The following is an 18,825-nucleotide window of genomic DNA, read 5'->3' as shown; positions in this document are numbered from 1 at the left end:
GCAGAATGAAAACCTGGCAGCTCTGGTGCCAGCGGTGAGGAGGACGAGGAGGAGGATGGCAGACTGAGACGTCTGGAGTTGAGTGAGGACGACTTTGACTTAAAGGGGCAGCTGAGGAACTGGCCTGATGGTCGACACACGCGAGGGTCCGGATGTTGTGACAACAGGAAGACAAGCAGAAGTCAAGTTGGCATTTATTAAGGTAACAAGACTTGGTGTGACAGAATCAAACCCCCTTAACTAATCGAGAGGGCCCACCGACCAGGGGGCAATCAGCAGGACTGACAGCAGAGATGATGACATGGAGACTCAGGGGGTTCAAAGACCACCAAACACACAACGGGAGAGAAGACCCCAAGCGGACAGTGTGGCCGATGGCGTAATAACGGCAATCTGACTTACAAAGAGTGACAGCACCGTCTGGAGGGGACACGGGGGGTACACGAGAGGTCCTGACACAAGGGGCTGTATGTGGCGATTACGGGGTTAAAAATCACTAAAAGAATCAATGAAGTGGGTCAGCCCTGGAAGAACCGAAAGACCCTCTGGGGGGTCCCCACAGCACGGGGGGGGTAACTCTCAGCAAGGCAAAGTTTTATAAGCAATACGCGAGGAGACCACTTGACGAGAAGCACACACTTGTCACTTAGGGTCCCCCGTCAACATGACAAAGACGTAAAGCAGGAGCGCCGGGCAGCGGGCACAGAGCTGGAAAGATCGGAATGGAGGAGCCCTGAGCAACACTTCGAAACACAACTTTACGTAAAATTACAAATGAAAATAATAAATGATAATAAAACCCATCTGATGATAATAATACATATGATCATAAACTGTTTAGGGGTGCTGGGGCCCATCCCAGGCAGCATACGGCACAAGGCAGCAACAAACCCTGGAGGGGACGCCAACCCACGTGACCTGCATGTCGTTGGACGGAGACACACACGGGGAGGACCTGCCGACTCGACACAGAGGGGACCCAAACCTGGCCACCAGGATACCCGCATTATAAGAATCATCTGACCCGGCAGGTGTCGCTGCCCCCGTTTTTCATCGCCGATCTCCTTTCATATTCACACGGAGGACAATCGTGCATTGAAATGAAAAGGCAGGAGGACGTTTGAAGATGAAGAACTTGTGCCAGCCAGCATTAGAAGCGCAGGGCAGAACAACATGAAGAGCACACAGACAATCGAGGAGGAGGAGGAGGAGGAGGAAGGTCCCCGTGTAAGGAGGTCATTTCTAAAGGGTTGTTGTTTTGTTTTTCTTTTTTTGCTTCGTTTTCGTGCCTGCTGATTATCATTCATTTTTAACATAATAAGGTTCAAGAAATAATGTAAAAATAATTTCAAATATTTTGAACAATAGAATTCACTCGAGACCAATCACAGTCATATTTTGAATGACCTTCCTTAACTAAACTAACGTTATGTATATGAATCCGTTATTATGATGATAATAATATAAACAGAAACTCGGAATCTCGCCTCGTGATTGGAGGACGGCCTCTTAATGTCATCTTTTAGCAACGAAAGCGACGCGACAGAGGCAGGAAGCTGGGGGCGGGGCGTGGAAGGCCGAGTCTTGGACCTGCAGCCGGATAGAATCGCTAGGCGGGCGGACGGGCGGACGTCCACCTCAGTACAAGAAGCCACCGAAAGTCGGGACCGACGCCGCCACACCGTCTTCTGCGCGCTTTCTCCGTTTCGCCAAGCCGAGTGATTTGTGCGGAATGGCTTCACATTGGGCGCGTGTCAGACTCCGCGCGCGCTCCAGCGGTCCACGTGTTCATTCGCTGCCGGGACGGAAGTGTCGCTACTGGCTCCGCCCCCTGACGACCCAGTGTTGATAGCAACGCCCCTAGCCGCCGCTGCCGCCGCTGGCGAAGAGCTGAACGCCATGGGCTCGAAGGGAGACGGGGAGAGCGCGAGCGGACTGCGGGAGCAGCTACGGCGTCTGACCAACGAGAACGTGAGTGGGCACGTCACGGGTTTTTTATTTGGAACTTTACAACCGTGCAGGAGGTTTGGTGCCCACCGCGGCGCTGGTGGTGTGCTGCTCGTGCCACTTCAGAGCCCCTGAGAGAAGAGGGGACGGCCATTTAACAAGCTGGTCGAGTGTCCGAGGCGGATGGGGCGCCTCCATGTTGGGGTCCTCCTGTGTGTGTGTGTGTGGGGGGGTCACATGCCCGTCTCCTGCCAGCTTGCTTTCCTCACCTGGCACCTTCTCCTCAGCTCGACTGCTTTTGTCTTTCAGGTGCAGCTGCGGGACAAGAATGAGCGGCTCTTCAGCAAACTGGGGGAGTTGCAGGGCAAACTGGGCCAAGTGGCGGGCTCCAAGACAGACTTGTCCTCTAAACTGGTGTTCAGCGAGGAGGAGAAACTGAAGGTAGGCAGGAGGACGTCTGTGGGCGAGCGGGTACAGCTGGTACTGCAGTGACGTGCCCCCCTCTTTGTCATTACTGGGCAGACTGGGCCATGAGGCAGTCCCAGTTGAGTCCACTCCGGCCCCCTCAGGTCTGCTCTGTGTGATTTGTGACCCGCTCTGGAGTGGCGCCCCCTGCTGCAGCAGGTTGACTTTATTCTTTTGTTTGTCTCCTGACCCCCCCACCAGATCTCCAAGGACCTCATTGAGATGCAGATCCACACCAATAAAATGAGGGAGCAGTACGAAGCGGAGGGCTTTGAGCTCAAGAACAAGGTGAGTCCACAAATGACGGCTCCGTCTCAGCGTGGCATATTGGCGGGCACCGTTGACCCCCTCTGCATGCTGCGTCCACAGATACTGACCCTGGAGAACCGACTCGTGGAGCTGGAGACGCAACGGGACAAGCTGTACAGCGAGGCCGAGACCACCTGGGGGCGCCTGCACGCCGCCGAGAAGAACCAGAAGGAACTGGCAGACGAGTACATCGTGCTGAAGAGCAACTACCTGGCACTGTGCAAGGAGCACGAGAAGGAGGTGAGTGGGGGCGCCCGGCCTTACTGTTTCTTATATTGCACCTTTCATGGGAAAGGGAGACATTCAGCTAATACCAAGGGTTGGCATGGCAGAGTGGGCACTCCCTGACAACGCCTTGCCCAGAGCGAAACTGCTAATGAAGACCTTGAGCTCTTCGAGTCCACTTTGATACATCATGTGTGTGTGGGCACTCAAGTGGCACCGACCAAGAGTTGTGCCAGGGTGGGTCCCCTTGCAAATTAGTAACTGCCAGGCCCCAGCAGGGACTTGGCACCAACTGCTGTTCATAACTGATAATTACAATGCCAATGCAGAGGGGCACTACCAGCCTAAATGCCATGTCTGAAGTGCTCACTTGTTAAGATCCACACCACTGGCTAGGAGGACAACTGTGTGTGCCCATCAGAGAGGGCAAGATGTAAAGTGGCATGGAGTGGCACAGGATGTCACAGTCAGCTGTGGCCCACGTTAGATGGATGTAGGTGGCCATTTCATGTGTCGCCGGATGCCTCATTGTGCCACTTGGGAATTAAATGCCAGCAACGTGTGTGGTATGTGCCGCCTCTTCAGCTGCCTTTCCTTTCAGGTGACCAAGAATGACGAGTTGGGCTTGGAGCTCCTGAACTTGGCCAAGGCGCAGGATGCCCTTCTGAAGCAGCAGGAGGACCAGGCCAGGCAGCGCCAGGCGTACTCGGAGGCCACCATGGAGCTGGAGCGGGTCAAGGCGCTGGTTGGCCGCCTGTCCGACAGGAAGATCAAGGTAGGCTCAGAGGTCAAGGCCACCTGTTGTCTCCCCCCCACGCCATTGTGGGTAGCTCACGGGGGGTCTTGTGATGGCACCTCACAGCTGTGGAGTTCAAGTCAGGAGGTCTGCTGTCCACCATCGTAGGTTGTCACGTGGCGTCCCAGTGGGAGGAGCTTAAACCCGTGTTCCTGTGACCTTCTGTCCACAGCCTGAAGATCTGGTGGCATCTGAGCACGAGCGCAGGAAGGTGGAGAGGAGCGTAAGTGTGATGGGCTGGACCCCCAGGAAAGGCGCTATAAAGACTGCTGACCGACTGACTGGCGTGTGATGACCAAGGTTTGGATGATGTGAGGTCAGACAAACCTTGAAAGTGTCCACGGTGAGGACGTGGGGTCACGTGAGACATCAGCTGATCTGACACGCCATAGTCTGAGGGCTTCCAGTGGGCAATGGCCAGTCCATCCTGGAGAAAAGCACACAGTCGGTGGGGTGGGTGGCATGATGCCTCGACACCAGTAGGAGCAGCTGGCATCTGGGAGGTGTTGTGGTGCCTCAATGCACCAGCAGAGGGTGACCATTGATCAGCACGGTCAGCTGTTGGTCATGGGTGTCACTGCCACGTGGCCTGGCACCACTGGTGATTGTCACTTGTGTTCCCTTTGTCCCCTGCAGCTGCTTGGAAATCAAGACGAGATCAAAGAGGAGCTGGAGAGGATGAAGAGGAGCCATGAAGGCCAGCAGCACAAGCTGGAAGAGAAAGTGTGAGTGAAGGGGTGGGACGAGGGACCGTGAGGCCATGTCACATGATGATGAGGTCTGTCACAGTCTGTCCTCGTCTACACATTGCGTCAGTCTGACCCTCAGTTGACCACTCTGGACCTCTGGTCACCTCTTGCTACCTCAGTGTCCGGGACGCCAGTCCTTGGGTCAGGTGACCATGCCAGCCACTGACCTTTGGCTGGCGTCAGGTGCCCTGCTCCGTGACAAGTGGCCCTGTGGTCATTTTCTCTCTACTCAGAAGTCACCTAGTGGTGTTGCCGACGGAGCCCCCCGGGACTTATCTTATGGCCACCTCTGTCCTGAGAAGCTCGAGCTTGATGGATGGCAGGTGACTACGAGAGGATGCCAATGTGGACTGAAGGCGCTCTTCTCATCCACAGGGTGACGATGGGCAGGGAGCTGCAGGAGACCAAGAGGGCCGTTCGGAACACCCAGCACAAGCTGGCAGAGCAGTCTGCGGTAAGCCTGGCATTCGCGGCACAACAAGGACACACACGCACACACAGGGCGAGGCAGAGGGCTTCCTCTGGCAGACTGCCAGCTACTGGGCAACTGACCCACACGCACCATAGGTAGTGCCAATGCACAGCTGATTGGGCATCAGGAGTCATTGTGCATAAGAAAAGATGCCAGTCTGCCAGACTGACCCCTGCTCTGTCCACCCACCTCAGGCCCTTCTGAGCTCCCAGGGCCAGCTGAAGGAGGTGGAGGCCGACAACTCGAGGCTGCAGCTTCAGCTCAAGGAGCTCAACGAGGAGTACCGTGCCCGGCTCGTCCGCTACATTCAGGACCTGGCGGTGAGTGCAAAGGCTAGGGTGTAGAGCGCCCAGTGTGCCAGGCTCCTTGACACGCCTGCCGTCTCCCTGCAGGAGTACGTGGACGGATGCACAGCTGAAGCGGGTGGACGCACGCCAGCGGTGCCCCTCGAGCGCTCCAGGATGAAGAGCTTCGTGGACAACATGCTGCAGGATGTCAAGGCCTCCTACCGGTCCCGAGAGGAGCAGCTCGCCAACGCGGCGCGCGGGTACAAGAAGAGGCTGCAGCACCTGCTCAAGGTGCACGAGAGGCTGCTGGTCGCTTACAGGTGGGCACAGGGTGGCATAGCAGCAGAGCTGGGTGGCATCCTCACCCCCTCACCCATCTGTCCTTCTGTGCCCCTCCCAGAATGCAGCGGGAGCAGATCCTGTCGGTTGGAGAGCGCGGCCTGGACCCCGGCCCCCCGGAGTCGCACTTCGGCGTTCCCGACAACGAGCTGGAGAGCGAGATGAGCCGCGAGCTACAGAGGCTGCGGGGGGACAAGGCGCGGCTGGAGGCGCAGCTGCAGGAGCAGGTGAGGGGTGGTGCCCCCTGCTGGCACCCTCTGGGCAGTCGGCCCAGTCTGAGTGAGTGCGTGAGCACCTGCCCCTACTGCAGTGCCACATCAATGAAATGCTCACACTCACACCATTGGGGGGGCTGATGTAAGGCGCTATATAATAAATCTGACCCTCAGTGCAAATGAGTTAAGGAAGACTGGGTGGGCACAGACGCCACAAAGCGAGTGTCCACGTGAAAGTGACCACCTCTGTGACCCAGCGTGTCCTCTTTGTGTCTTTCAGAAGCGCAGCGTGGACATCCTCGACCCCACCGCCTTCTCACAGCAGTAAGTACCAGGGGTGAGGCGGGTGGCATGTGACCCAATTAGTGTGCCCTGGCAGTCTCCCTCAGGAGTGCTACTTGAGGCACAACTGTATCAGTTGCGCTTCCTTACTGTTACAGAGTGGGCAGTGCCAGGGGGCACACCTCCCAAGGGTGTCTGCGCACCACCTTAACGCTTTTGACACCACCTATAGTCCGGTGTGCCCCCAAAGGTGGGCAGTGGCACACAGTGACTGCAGAAACTCAGAACTGACCCTGTGAGGAGTGGGCACTGGGCACGGTGTGCCGTTCACTCTGGTATAAAACGCCTGGTAGGCCAAAGGTCTGCCACCAAAACACACAGCAACTGAACGGTGGCCTCATTTGAGATCCCCTCTGCTCCTCCCAGGTCACCTGCCAATGTGGGAAAAATCTCGGAAGACGGCTGGGCGGACATCAGGAAGCAGCTGCGTGAATTCACCCACTCGACGCAGGTAAGCTGTGCCCCACATCCTCAGCCTGTCCTCTGAGGGCCATACCAACGTAGCCCCCCTTGTGGCTGCTGGGAATGTGTCATCAAGTGGTGAGTGATGGTGAGCAAAACAACAAGAGGAAATGGGCGGGGGCAGACAGTGCCAGCGAGCAACTCGGTGCTTCATGTTAAAGCTGCCAGGCTGCTCGTTCCATGTCTACCTGTACCTGTGGCATGGCTAACTGCGAATGGCAGCGCCCACAAAAATAAAAACATGTTTAGAAGAACAATCAAAATGTAAATAAGCACCTTATGAGTGGCTGTCAGGAGGCCTGCCAGGCTTGCCCATGTGCCATCAGACATGAGCCTTTGCCTCCCACCCAACATTTACTTGCCACGCTTTTCAGCCTTTGTGTGTCCCACTGACCCTCAAACCTGGGTTTGGGACAGGGCAAAGGTGAAGCCCAATGCCGCCTCGGGGCCTACACGAACTGGCACCTCATGTGCCACCCTCACGCCGCTCTGCATATGCCTTGCAGGAGGACCTCGAGAGGGAGCGTGCCCAGCTGCTGACGCGGGCCATGGTGGCAGAGGAGCAGCTCTCGGAGCTCCAGGACTACGTAGACAAGCACCTGGCAAGGTAGGTGGGCCAAAGGACCCGCTAACGGCTTGGTCTTCTTGAGACTCTTGATCGGCAGATGCCAGTCGTCCTTAAGGGTCTAGGGGTTTGTCCTAGCACAGCACCAGAGCACCCCCAACAGGCATGAGTGCCATCGCACCAGGATGGCACTGTGTGCACTCTCTCCGCTGGTAAAGCCCGGGGTGCCCACCTGTCACATTTGAGTCAGTGCCAAGCACTGAATTCCTGCCACCCGTTTTGTCCACACTTTGGAGTGACATGCAGGTGTGAGGACACCATCAGTGGACGGGTGGGGGGTTGGTCAAAACAGGGGCTGCAGCAGAGAGGGTGACGCAGACGGAGATGGAATGCAACAGAGGTGAACTTTGAGTGCCCACGCCAGTCAGGGACTATTTGGAGTCCTGGGGGGCATCAGGCACGCCACACAGGACAAAGGACATAAGAGACAGCCGAGAATGACATTGTCAAGTTCACAGCGCAGTAAAGGACAATTAGGGCCAAAGGTGACATTCACAGGCTGACTTGGCCAACCTGCAGTGGGTGGCACAGTTGGCACTGTTCCTCGGAGCTCAGACTTGTTCTCTTTGTATTCACTCAGGTCCTCCAGGACAGACCCCTCTGGCTCTGTATGAGCGGGCAGCTGGCATCCATGTGGGCATTGCTTCCTGCCTCTGACTTTTCTTTGTGATTTGCCCCTCAGGTACAAACAGGAGATCATCAGACTGAGGAGACTCTTGGGCACGGAAGCGGGCCGCGCTTTCAGTGCCGATGCCCCCGACGCCCGTCATCTGCGCCACTCCAGAAGAAATGGCAGTTACGAACTGTGATGGGCAGCCGCAAGGAAGGGGAGATGGGCCGAAGACAACAGAACTGGCACTGCCAGGAGAGCCACATCTGTCGCCGAGTGCCTTGTGCCCGTTCTTAGGGTGTGTCCTGAGGCTTCATGATGGACACGAGTGCTTAATGGACGTGTTGCTTTCATTTTTTAGAGCGCCTTTCCATGGAGCCACACAGGCAGCCTTGTGCTTAACGGCCTAGTGTCCTGGCCAGTAGGGGGTGCCACTGTGTGCCAATAAAGAGGGTACTTGGGTCAAATCTCAACTCTGTGTGGAGTTTGCATGTTCTCATAGTGCCCACACTTGACTCTCCGGTGGGACTTCTTCCCACTTCACTGGCCAGCTGCTCAGGTACCCCCTACAGGCTGGCTTCAGGCCTTGGGTTCTGGAAGTGGATGCCCAGCAGGTGATGCTGGGGCATGTGGGCACACTGAGCAGCTTCATGCCTCCTGCCAGTGGGGGTACATTACATCTTCAACTTTACGTCAGCTGGCGGCTCGCTTTCTTCTCCAAGTACACTCAAGAACTGCCACTAGGGGGTGCCAGAGGCCCACTTTTGACATCTCAGAGGTGGCAGTGTGCCAGTCTGCGCAGTTTATGTTCCCAGGATGAGTGAGTGACCCGCGGGCACGCCTTCTGTTTAGGTGACTCTGCAACACTTGGTGGGCCCTCGTTTCTCCAGGATTCCTTCACTCTGACTGGCACCATGGTGTACGTGTGCGGGACATGTGTGCCCTCTTCAGAAATCCACCAGAACCCCATAAACAGCTGCCACTTGACAGGTGAGTGGCACCCTTGGATAGAAAGAGGAGTAAAAATACAATAAGCAGTGGGCACACAAATAAAACCTGTGCAGCTTTACTAAAAGTCTTTAAAAGATTAAAAAGTGGGTCAGCACAGGGTGACCAGTGGATAACGTCATGCCAGCTGTCACAAAGGGACACTAACAATGGTGTCCTGGTAGCCCTCACTGTGGCAGGTACAGATGGCATGAGTCCTGGTGGCCCTCACAGTAGTGGGTAAGGCTGGCATAAGTCCTCGTGGCCTTCACAGTAGTGGGTAAGACTGGCACACCCCACAGCTCTACACCTTGGTGCCCTGACTCCGCCGGTCCTTTTCATGCCTCAGCACCCTGATGTCGTATGCCCAGGTCTTGTCAATGCCTTCCCCTCTGGTGCCAATCGGAGTCCATTCCGGGAATGGGAATCGACCCGCCACGACTAGGGCATCCTCGGGCAGCTCGGAGAGCAGCTTCTCTTGCAGGAGTGGCAGCTACGTGTGGGCGAGAGAGAAACGGGACAGCAGGTCACCTTCCCACGTCAGGCCAGTTTCATTAGGCTAACCAGCTGCCTGGGGGCACAGACATGACAGGGTCCAAGTGCCAATGTGGGTAGAGAGCTGCCAGGATGGCACTAAGGAGGTACCAGGGTCAAGTGAAGGTCGAGAACTCCAGGGTGCCAGGTGGCAGCAGAGGGACTGGTGGGTGAAAGGCGCTATACAGCTGGCAGACCTTTCTTTGTTCCCTGGAGGAAGTTTGGCTTTTTACAGAAGCTCAATAAACAAACAAAGAAACAAACAAATAAACAAATATTATTAAATTATGACAAACAACAAACCTCGGTGCCACAAATTAGAGGGCAGGGGGCCAATAAAATATGAGTGGGGTGAAGAGACCTCAGGGGGGGGATATGGAAAACCAAAGAATTTCGGGGGCACTCGTGAATCCAGTCGCCCGCTGAGCGCGGGGTCAACAGGTGAATGACCAAGGGTCACCTGGCTGGCTAGACTGGATAGAGAGCGCGGGTTGCAGGCAGCGGGTCGTGTGTGGTCAGGAGGGCAGACGAGCCAACAGACCGGGGGGTCCTGAGGTTTGGGCACCAGTGCGGGTTCTGCCTGCTCATCATCAGAGACGCTCGTGTCCTCCCTTTGATCATCCCCCCTCATGTGTGGTGCTGCTGTGCTTACATGCCTTGGTGCCCCCATCCCAAACAAAGGTGGGCTTACTCACCACACTAGGAGCCAAGAAGACGGTCACATTGCTGCAGTCCGCCAGGCTGACCTTTACAGAGAGAGAGAGAGAGAGGGGGGGCATGAAAGATGTGGCTGGGTGGTCCTGCAGGTTGAGGCACCAGGCTGCAGAGCACAAACCTGCCCCTTCTGTCCAACAGTGCCATGATGCACCTTCGGGTGGTCTATGTTCTTGAAAGGTCCCTCCATCCATTTCTAGACCCCCTCAGTCCATGGTAAGAGTTTCGAGGACTAAAGAAAGGCGTTATATAAGAGAAAGTCGTGCCAGCACCAGGCCTGCCACTCACCTTCCACAAGTCCTCCCGGCGGTACTTGACCTTCCCAGAATACCCTGCTCTCCAAGCATAGAAGGCAGCCAGGCGAAGGAGCCACGGGTTCAACTCGTAGCCAACTGCTGGCCGGAAGCCTCGTCTGCAGGCCTCGAGCACCTGTTGGCAGAAGGAGACCCAGTGAGTGGCACTCCGAAGTCTCGATGGCACTGTGGGTTATGCGACTTGATAAGAGGGAGGGGCACAGCAGTTAGCACTGGCACCATTAGCATCCCAGATTCAATCCCTATGCCCGGTCACCACCTGTCTGGACTCATGGTGCTCATCTGGGTACCCCTCGCCCCTCCAAAGATATTCTTCCTTTGATGCCACGTATGCCCTTTGATGAACTGGCACCTCACTGCCCCCATGTAACCCTGACAATATGAAAGAGGAAGTGAACGGGTGCCCTAGAGATGCTGGCTTAAACGCACACCCTGACCCTGCATTTGAGAGCAGTGCCCCCTGTGGGACAACTGTGGGTATTACAAGCAGAGAGCCCCACCGAGTGGGGGGTAACAGGCTGAGGGTCGATTCGCATTATTTAAGGGCCATGTGCCACATGGGGGGTATAATGCGATGATAAACATGCAGGAGCTACAGCTCCACACTGGCATTATCTGGGCAAGGAGGGTACCTCAGGTAGAGCATGAGGGGAGAGAGATGCCACCCAATGTGCCACCGTGACTACAAGACCACCCTATCCAAGCTCGCCAGGTGTCTCCAACCCTTCAATTTCCAATGCACTATGGGTGTTCTCACCTCAGCGCCCAGACTAGTGCCTAGTTGCCCATTTCAGATACCTGAGGGTCCACATGCCCCAGCTGCTATCAGCTATGTCGCTGTTTGCCCGATGCTCACCTTGTAGCGGACCCTCTGACTGTGTGTGTCCGTAAGGGCGCTATATGCAGTAACCCCTCTCACGCAGAGCCACAGGACCCCTGGCACAAGTTCAATACTCACAATGCGCCCATCTCCAGAGCCCAGGTCCACCAGCTTCCCACAGCGTCCCTGCAGGAGGCCCATCACGTTGTCCACCTGTGCCCGGCTGGCAGGAAGGTAAGGGACCTATAGTGACAATACCAAGATGTCATTACTGCTGCCCACCACAGCACACCCGACTCTGCCCCCATAACTTTGGCACAAAGTGGCAATGCCCCATGTGGTGGTCACGTAGGAGTCATGCATTTGTAAAAACATGGGCAGCAGACAGGCCCACCTCCCGGAAGTGACCCATCCTGTGCCAAGTAAAGAGGCGGCCAAAGGCAGGCATTGGTACACCTGGGAGAGAGACAGAAGCCTGGGCATCATCCTGCATGCCAATGTGTCTTTCCACAAACTCAGGCTAGAATTGACCACATGTCCACCGTAAGAAGCTATAAAGGGGACCTTCAGCTGTAGGCCATCCAGACAAAGATGGTGCCCAGTCTGTGTCTCCGGGCACCCTGGAACCTGTCTCAGCTGCAAGGTGTTAAGCCAGGCCACAGGGGACAGATCCTGTGTTGTGCCAGTGAGGTGGCACGACACTGCCTGCCTGGTGGCCAATTCAACAATGCCAGCAGTTGTGCTAAACAAAGGGGGCACCCCAGCCTGGTACACAAGTGAACCACGCAGTCTTCTCTCCCAGACACCAGCTACTGGAGCACAGCGCCCCCAGGAGCGGGTACACCAACCGCACATGGCTCCAGGCTACTCTGACCCACCAGTAATCCTCACCTGCAACTTCAAGGGCACCCGTCGAAATCCAGGCATCAGGAATCCTGCCCACATGACGTAGGCAGCAAACCCTGTGCCCAACCCAATCTGCAGCAGGCCCCAGCCGCCCAGGCTCTTCTCCTTGAGTGGCACCATCAGGTCGTCCGGCTCATCCGGGTCCATTGCTGCCTGGTAAAGAGACAAATGACAGTCTTGATTATTGAAGCTGGCAAAGCCATGCCTAGGGAGATTGGCAGGGAAACGGCTGTGCCAAGAGAAATGGAAAGAAGTAACCTTCTGAGTTCCTCTTTTCTGTCCTTTCCACTTGACTTATTCAGGTTTTGCCAATGCCCAGTAGGTGAACCAGGAATCAGAGTGGCAAGCAAAGCCCACAGCGCCACCAGGCCGGTGCAGTGCCATCTTATAGACCGACTGCCCTGATGCCGCCAACAAGGTGCCAAGACAGGGCACCCAAACGTAACAAGCACAAATTTTAACAAACCAAACGTAAAGAGAAAACCAACTGAGTTCAAAGCGTCCAGACCACTCCGAATGCCAACACTCAGTTCTTGCTTTTCTCGGTGTGCCCGCCTATGACAGGAGGCTGGGCAGGCAGAGGCAGGTTGGCGCTTGACGTGAGGCTCGACTTGTGCTTCCGTTTGTCCCCTCCACTGGACAGTTAGCTTGGTGGCCTCGCGTGTTTAGCCAATCAGCTTATCTTGATTTTCTGATTCGTCGTTTATGGTGGGGTTAGGGGTTCGGACCCCCGGCTTTCTTGTCTTCTTCTTCTTCTTGTTCATCGCCTTCTGTTTGTTGTGCTATTGTTCTCTTCATTCATTGTTTGTTTAATTACACGTTATCTGGTTACTATTTAATATCGCTGCGTCTTGCAACTCGCTCAAGCTTCTTCTTGTAATTTGTGAGCGGACCCCCAAGAGGCAGGGCCTGGGTGGGTCTTGCCAGCGTTTCCTGGCTTATTCTCGAGGATTTCATTTGGGTCTCATTTACATGGCACTGCCAGTCCTTCATGAAGACATCTTGAGGTCCTGCTCTGTACAAGCCAGGGGTCGCAGTGATCCTCTCCCTTGAGGGGACTCCATGTGTGTTTTAGGGCATCAGATGCCACATTTCTAGGACCTTTGAGAGTGACGTGCACTGGGGCCCAGTGTTGGCTCAAGTGCCTTTTGGGGTACCTCCTCTGGGCAGGCTGGTGGGATTCTGGCCAGCTCTGCCTTGGACCACCTTGGCCATTAAGTCAGAACACTTATTTCATATGAGAGTTCAGTCTGAATTTAAACGTGGATGGATTACTTGGGGGATATTCAAGCTTGAATGTATGTGGGGGGCACCGTGACATCACTGCTGAAGCCCTCGGCCATTCGAGATGAGGTTACTATGGAAGCAGCAACTGGCTAGCCAATCCACCTACCACCTATGTGGCACCTGCTCATCCTCAGTGCCCATGCCAGTCAGTGGGTGGTGGCATCCATACCTGCAGGTGCAGTCATTGGTGTAAAGTGAGGAAAGGGGAGGACAGGTGACACAAACACGGCCATTAGGGGACCCTGTGCTCTCTCAACAAACCAGTCGAGGGTACCATGGCATCAAGCGCCACTTCACCCACGGTATACTTGGCATAATGGATGTGCGCTCATTTTTACTGCCACCTTAGCAGCGTATGCCCGTGTCACATTAGACGACTTTGCCTTCATTTACGTTGTGTTAGCCAATCATCGGCGCGCACCCGTCAAGACTTTCGTCTAATGTGACACACCCACGACTCCGCGTGACACTTGAGAGCCAATGAGCATTCGGTAGGAAGTAGAATAAGAAACCCGTGGCACCTAAGCTCGTCTGTCTGAGGTCTCAGGTTCCTGTTGGACTGCTGTCGCCGTAAAGGGCCGAGCGGACGCTGAACGTGACAAACCCCATGCAGCGTGTCCCCCACGTCACGGTCTTGCTTTGTCGCATCCGTGAAGGTCGCCGGTGTGGAGTCTGCGCGACTTTCACAGGGGACACCCAGGGGCTGCTGACCGGGCTGGCTGTTAAGCTCGGCGTCTCGCGTCCAGCGTAACGTTTTATTCTCCAGCTTTCCATCCGCACGAGGTGTGTTTGTGCCTTTTCTTTCTTTCTTTCTTTCTTTCTTTCTTTCTTTCTTTGCCCTGTCGGTTCTCAGCTTTCCCTCCGCTCCCGTCAAACGCCATAATACATCGGAGACGGACACTCACTGACCTGCTGGCCACGGGCGGCTGTGCGTCGTTTAGTCAGGTCCGTGCAGACGCGCTTCTTCTCGTTCCGCCTGCCGGCAGCCTAGATGTTCGCGCAGGCGCACGGGCGCCTTGTAGTGCGCCTGCGCGGCCGAGAGGAGGCCGAAGATGGCCGAAGACACGAGTCGAGTAAGGAGACGGGTTAGAATGCACGGATGGTGGGCGTGAGACGCGCGCTCGAGGCCCACCGTTCGTTTTAAACTCCTCCGCAGAGCAGATGGCAGCAGGGGGTCCCCACTTTTCACCCACGTCTGTCATTCCTCTACAGCTGTTTGGACCTCGGTGTGGGTCAGTGGTGGACTGAGCAGCCTGGGTAGAAGGTTCCTGTGTGAGACTGGGCTGGGTGGCCATCGTGCAGGATTTGAGCTGCCAGGGCCAGCACCCTGATGATCCCCTGTGACATGCCAGCTGCCTGTGATCAGGTCAACTTAGTGCACATTCACCTCACGGCATTCTTATGTTAGTCATAAAAAACCAGTAAAGCAGTGAGCTCAAAACAGGCCAATGTGGGCCTGTATGCCCTGCAGTGCCCTGGTGCCAGGTGTGTGCCTGTGCTGCTGGGTTAAGTTCCACTCTTCCAGACAGATGGTGCCAAGCTACTTGAGAACATGGAAGGACCGTCACCATCAAGCCCACCTCGCTGCTCCATCAGTCGCCTTCTCCAGTGGTCTGTGGCGGCCCCAAACCGGAGACCCTGAGATGGACTGGCACCCTGTCCGGGGCTGCCCCACAGCTCTGAGCCGGGTTTAGTCGGTTTGAAAATCGCCGGACGCCTGCTTCTGGTTACCTCAGTGCCCTAGATAGATGCCATGGAGCTCCTCTGTTTTACTGCCTCAACAGAGGACTGTGAGTTGGCACAGGTTTGGCACATATTTATATTGGAATTGATCTGCACGGCATTAGCTGTGTGCCTGGCACTTTCCCACTTCCTCTCTGTAAAGCGTCTCCCCTTTTGGTTGAAGATTTGATGGTTGAAGTCCGGGGGACTGGACCTCAAGACAGAAACCAGTCCTAGTCTCTGTGCCAGTCCGGATATGCCCAGTATGGAGCGTGAAACACTGACATCCTGGGGGCTGTGGGTAAAAAAGCAGAGTCGGCATAGAAGAGACCGCCCAGACAATGACCAGGCCTGGGATTTGAACTGCACAATGTGCTAGGCAGCAGTGCCACCTGCACTGTATGACCTCCACTAGGCCAATGCTTTGCCAAGGTGGGGTAGGTGACGTGCCCTCCATGGTGGCTGTACATGAGTATCCGTCAAGTAAGCTAGGGGTCTCAGCAGGGCCAGCATGCCCCTCTAGGCTGACCTGTGAGTGGGCACGCCCTCTTCCTCATGCGTTTAGCTTTCTTGCCCCCCTGCCCGTGGGCCTTTGCTCACTTCCTGTCCAGATGCATTCCGATACCCTAACCCTACCCCAAGTCACTTGTTGCATCACAGGATACCAGTGAAGTCCTGGTGCCACCTAGGCTGAAATCCGGCTCTCGGCTAATGAGTCACCTGTGTCCCTGAGCTTCCAGATGATGCCACTAGGACCTGGCACTATGCCAACACATGCCATCAGGTTGAATTGCTGTCTGCTGGCTTCTGTACTGGCACCTCCCCTGCAGGTTTAATGTGTCAGCTCCACATTCTTAAGGCCACTGAAGAAGCCGGCCTTTGCCATGATAAAGCTGGCTGTTCTGCTTGTAAAGTGCCAGGGGTGTCGGATGGCACTATATACAACAAGGCCGATTGACTGAAGAGGTGGGCACACATCCCTGTGGCCATTAGACTGGCCCACCTCGCCTTGCGCACAGCTGTAGGGGGCCATCTCCTAGCGAGGACTGTCTTTTTTAATTAGCCTTTCATGCCAGGATCAACAAAATGAAAACCTTGGAATGTCGTTGCTTTGGTAACCTCGTGGCAGCCGTGCGGAGGGGCCGGGGGTGCAGACCTGAGAGCGGATGATTACAATTCACTGGGAAGAGCCGTGCCAGGCCACGAGAGCTTCAGGGTCCTAAAACCCAGTTAAGTGTTTAGGAAACCTGCCTGGAATGTGGAGTGTCGCATCCACGATGGGCACAGCCTGACAGGGTGAGGGCACTGCCTACTGCCCAAGTGGGCACACCCTTCTTTTTCTCTAGATGCTGTGTGCTGTTAATGTACGGTGAACATTTGGGCGCAGGGTTTTGTTTTTATGAATTTGCCTGTCCTTGTGTTAATGTGTGCCCATGAACAAGAAGCTGGGCATCCTTGTTGGCACCAGAAAATGCTGAAAGTGCGCAGGTTTATCTTCCTGTGCAGAGCTGCCAGTTTGGCAATGTGTTACTGCTGAAGTCCGCGTTTGTGTTGGGAATGTCACCTGATAGTCACACGTGTCTATCTCTCTGCAGAAGACGGTGGCACAGCTGGTAGCACTGCCACCTAATGGACACAGCGTCCTCCTTGTGTCGCTCTTGGTTTTCTTCCACGTATTCCATCTTTCCTCCCACATTGACTTCTCTAGGGACTCCGAGTGGAGTGGGCACAGGCATTAACTGGCATCTTGTCCACAACCGTCTCCTGCCTTGTGCCTGGTGCTGCCCAGATAGTCTCCAGTGCCCCGTGACAAGAACTGGGTTGAGAATGTCCTGGTAAGTCCCACTGGTAGTGGCAGAAAAAAACCTGGGATGCCAACAAGACCAGGAATGAAAGGGAAAGAAAAGGACGAGAAAAAGATCAGCCGAGTGGATCAAAGATGAAAGATTAAATAGATAGATATGTGAAAGGCGCTATATAATAGATAGATATGTGAAAGGCGCTATATAATAGATAGATAAAGGTGCTATATAATAGATAGATATGTGAAAGGCGCTATATAATAGACTGAAAGGCGCTATATAATAGATAGATATGTGAAAGGTGCTATATAATAGAAAGGCGCTATATAATAGATATGTGAAAGGCGCTATATAATAGATAGATAAAGGCGCTATATAATAGATAGATATGTGAAAGGCGCTATATAATAGATAGATAAAGGTGCTATATAAGAGATAGATATGTGAAAGGCAAGAGATAGATATGTGAAAGGCGCTATATAATAGATAGATAGATATGTGAAAGGCACTATATAATAGACAGATAGTGTATACAGCACCCTTCATTTCTATCTATCTATCTATCATACAGCACCTTTCATATTTATCTAATCCTGCCAGCAGCACTAAACTGTCTATTTATCTTCCCGTCTATCATATAGCGCCTTTCACCTCTGCCTGTGTATTGATCGCTGGCCGTGTTTGAGTCTTCTCAGCTGATCTATAATTGATTGCGAGTTTCCACTGCCCTAACCCTAACCCTCATCTCTCTATCTGCACTTTTATCAGCTGGTAGACTTTGTGGCGCGCTGATTTAAGCCCCGCCCTCTGACCCACTCGGCTGCGTCACTCTGCGAGTCGCTTTATGTAAGTACATCTCGTCACTACGGGGAGGTGCCATCTGTCTGGGTGTCTGTCCGGTTCCTGTGCCACTGTCATTCCCAAAGATGGCTCCTAATTTTAGTAAACGTTTTAGTAATAAAATGCACTGTGTTTGTCATTCCAACAGATGGCGCACTACAGACACTGGCCCTTGTTCTGCATACACCATACCAAGTGGCACATAGCAGAGACGTCCACCCTGCACGGTGCGCCTCAAACGCTAGTGCCGAGGGTTCCAAGCGGTCTTAGACGCTCGCACCCCATATAAAGTGGGCTGTAAAGACACATTGTGTGTCCGATCACAAAGTGGGTCCAGTGGCGAGCCATCACACGTGACGCTGGGTGGCACTCCATGATTGATCAAGCAGCAGTTCAGTTCCAGATCCCCCCCAAATTCTGCCATCTAAAAGACAGGACTCCTCAGCCATCTACGGTGGCACAGATGAGTCCAATGGGTGACGTGTCAATGACAACGGGATCCCGGGCACTCCAGGGTGTCTTCTTTGGTCAGTAGACCCTGTCAAATGGCCCATTCGTCACGGTGCCACAATGGTTACACCTGCTTAGTGAAAGCACCTGGGTGATCAAAGAGCCTTGAGACGGAAATAAGTTCAAGGAAGGCACTTGGGGGTCCACATGGTGAGGCCGTTCTGCTGTCGCCATGTCATTGGAACCTCGTGGGCAGCAGCAGTTCGGTGGTCTGATGGCAAACAAATGGAATGCAGACCTCCAGGGGGCGCCAGGTGCACTCGCTACTGGCATAGGCTGAGCTCCTCAAGTGGGCCACAGTGGACTTGACCCCCCTAGTCACTTGAGCTCTGTGTGGTGGTCTGGCTATATAAGTGGGCATTAACACCATGTGGAGTCGGCAGCCTGGTGATTTTGGGCGGTCCTTGGGTCCACCGGGGTCCGACTCGCTCTCTGAGTGTCGAAAGGTGGAGAGTCCACTGTGTGTGTCAAAGGGTGCCCACTGGGTGCCCAGCTCTGTGCTGCCTCTCGCCTCCACCTGTTGTGTTTCCAGCCGGGACTGCGAGG

The 18,825-nt window shown here is 54.7% G+C and overlaps 2 protein-coding genes across 4 annotated transcripts; one reads left to right on the top strand and one right to left on the bottom strand.

Moving 5' to 3' along the window:
- The first annotated feature begins 1,022 nt into the window (after positions 1 to 1,022).
- Positions 1,023 to 8,316, top strand: ccdc78 (coiled-coil domain containing 78). Of its 2 annotated transcripts, XM_039774678.1 has the most exons (15): positions 1,023 to 1,971; positions 2,257 to 2,388; positions 2,614 to 2,700; positions 2,782 to 2,961; positions 3,548 to 3,721; positions 3,915 to 3,965; positions 4,379 to 4,467; positions 4,867 to 4,945; positions 5,158 to 5,283; positions 5,356 to 5,570; positions 5,651 to 5,816; positions 6,085 to 6,128; positions 6,513 to 6,597; positions 7,115 to 7,215; positions 7,916 to 8,316. In XM_039774678.1, exons 1-15 carry the CDS (start codon positions 1,900 to 1,902, stop codon positions 8,040 to 8,042), a joined length of 1,728 nt encoding a protein of 575 aa, XP_039630612.1. In that variant the 5' UTR covers positions 1,023 to 1,899; the 3' UTR covers positions 8,043 to 8,316. The 2 variants fall into 2 exon arrangements, with proteins under 2 accessions (XP_039630612.1, XP_039630611.1); XM_039774677.1 differs by lacking the exon at positions 1,023 to 1,971 and having other exon boundaries at positions 1,988 to 2,388.
- antkmt (adenine nucleotide translocase lysine methyltransferase) lies at positions 8,229 to 14,401 on the bottom strand. 2 transcript variants are annotated; one of them, XM_039774680.1, is made up of 6 exons: positions 14,315 to 14,401; positions 12,104 to 12,271; positions 11,351 to 11,455; positions 10,367 to 10,507; positions 10,060 to 10,110; positions 8,229 to 8,845 (listed from the first exon to the last, which is right to left on the bottom strand). In XM_039774680.1, the coding sequence occupies exons 2-6, from the start codon at positions 12,263 to 12,265 to the stop codon at positions 8,741 to 8,743; spliced, it is 564 nt and encodes a 187-aa protein (XP_039630614.1). In that variant the 5' UTR covers positions 12,266 to 12,271; positions 14,315 to 14,401; the 3' UTR covers positions 8,229 to 8,740. The 2 variants fall into 2 exon arrangements, with proteins under 2 accessions (XP_039630614.1, XP_039630613.1); XM_039774679.1 differs by lacking the exon at positions 8,229 to 8,845 and adding an exon at positions 8,894 to 9,323.
- Between the last annotated feature and the right edge of the window lie 4,424 nt (positions 14,402 to 18,825).

Source organism: Polypterus senegalus, chromosome 13, assembly GCF_016835505.1.
Source record: "Polypterus senegalus isolate Bchr_013 chromosome 13, ASM1683550v1, whole genome shotgun sequence".
Taxonomy (NCBI): domain Eukaryota; kingdom Metazoa; phylum Chordata; class Cladistia; order Polypteriformes; family Polypteridae; genus Polypterus; species Polypterus senegalus.
Note: the sequence above shows the minus strand (reverse complement) of the source record. Positions and strands in the feature narration are given on the sequence as shown.

Excerpts from the sequence above, each read along its gene's own strand:
- antkmt (XM_039774679.1), bottom strand. The coding sequence starts at position 12,265 with ATGGACCCGGATGAGCCGGACGACCTGATGGTGCCACTCAAGGAGAAG. Across the intron at positions 10,508-11,350 it reads GCTCTGGAGATGGGCGCATT|GTGCTCGAGGCCTGCAGACG; the intron begins GTGAGTATTGAA and ends TTCTGCCAACAG. Across the intron at positions 10,111-10,366 it reads GCCGGGAGGACTTGTGGAAG|GTCAGCCTGGCGGACTGCAG; the intron begins GTGAGTGGCAGG and ends CTCTCTGTAAAG.
- ccdc78 (XM_039774677.1), top strand. The coding sequence starts at position 2,131 with ATGGGGCGCCTCCATGTTGGGGTCCTCCTGTGTGTGTGTGTGTGGGGG. Across the intron at positions 4,468-4,866 it reads CACAAGCTGGAAGAGAAAGT|GGTGACGATGGGCAGGGAGC; the intron begins GTGAGTGAAGGG and ends TCTCATCCACAG. Across the intron at positions 7,216-7,915 it reads GTAGACAAGCACCTGGCAAG|GTACAAACAGGAGATCATCA; the intron begins GTAGGTGGGCCA and ends TTTGCCCCTCAG.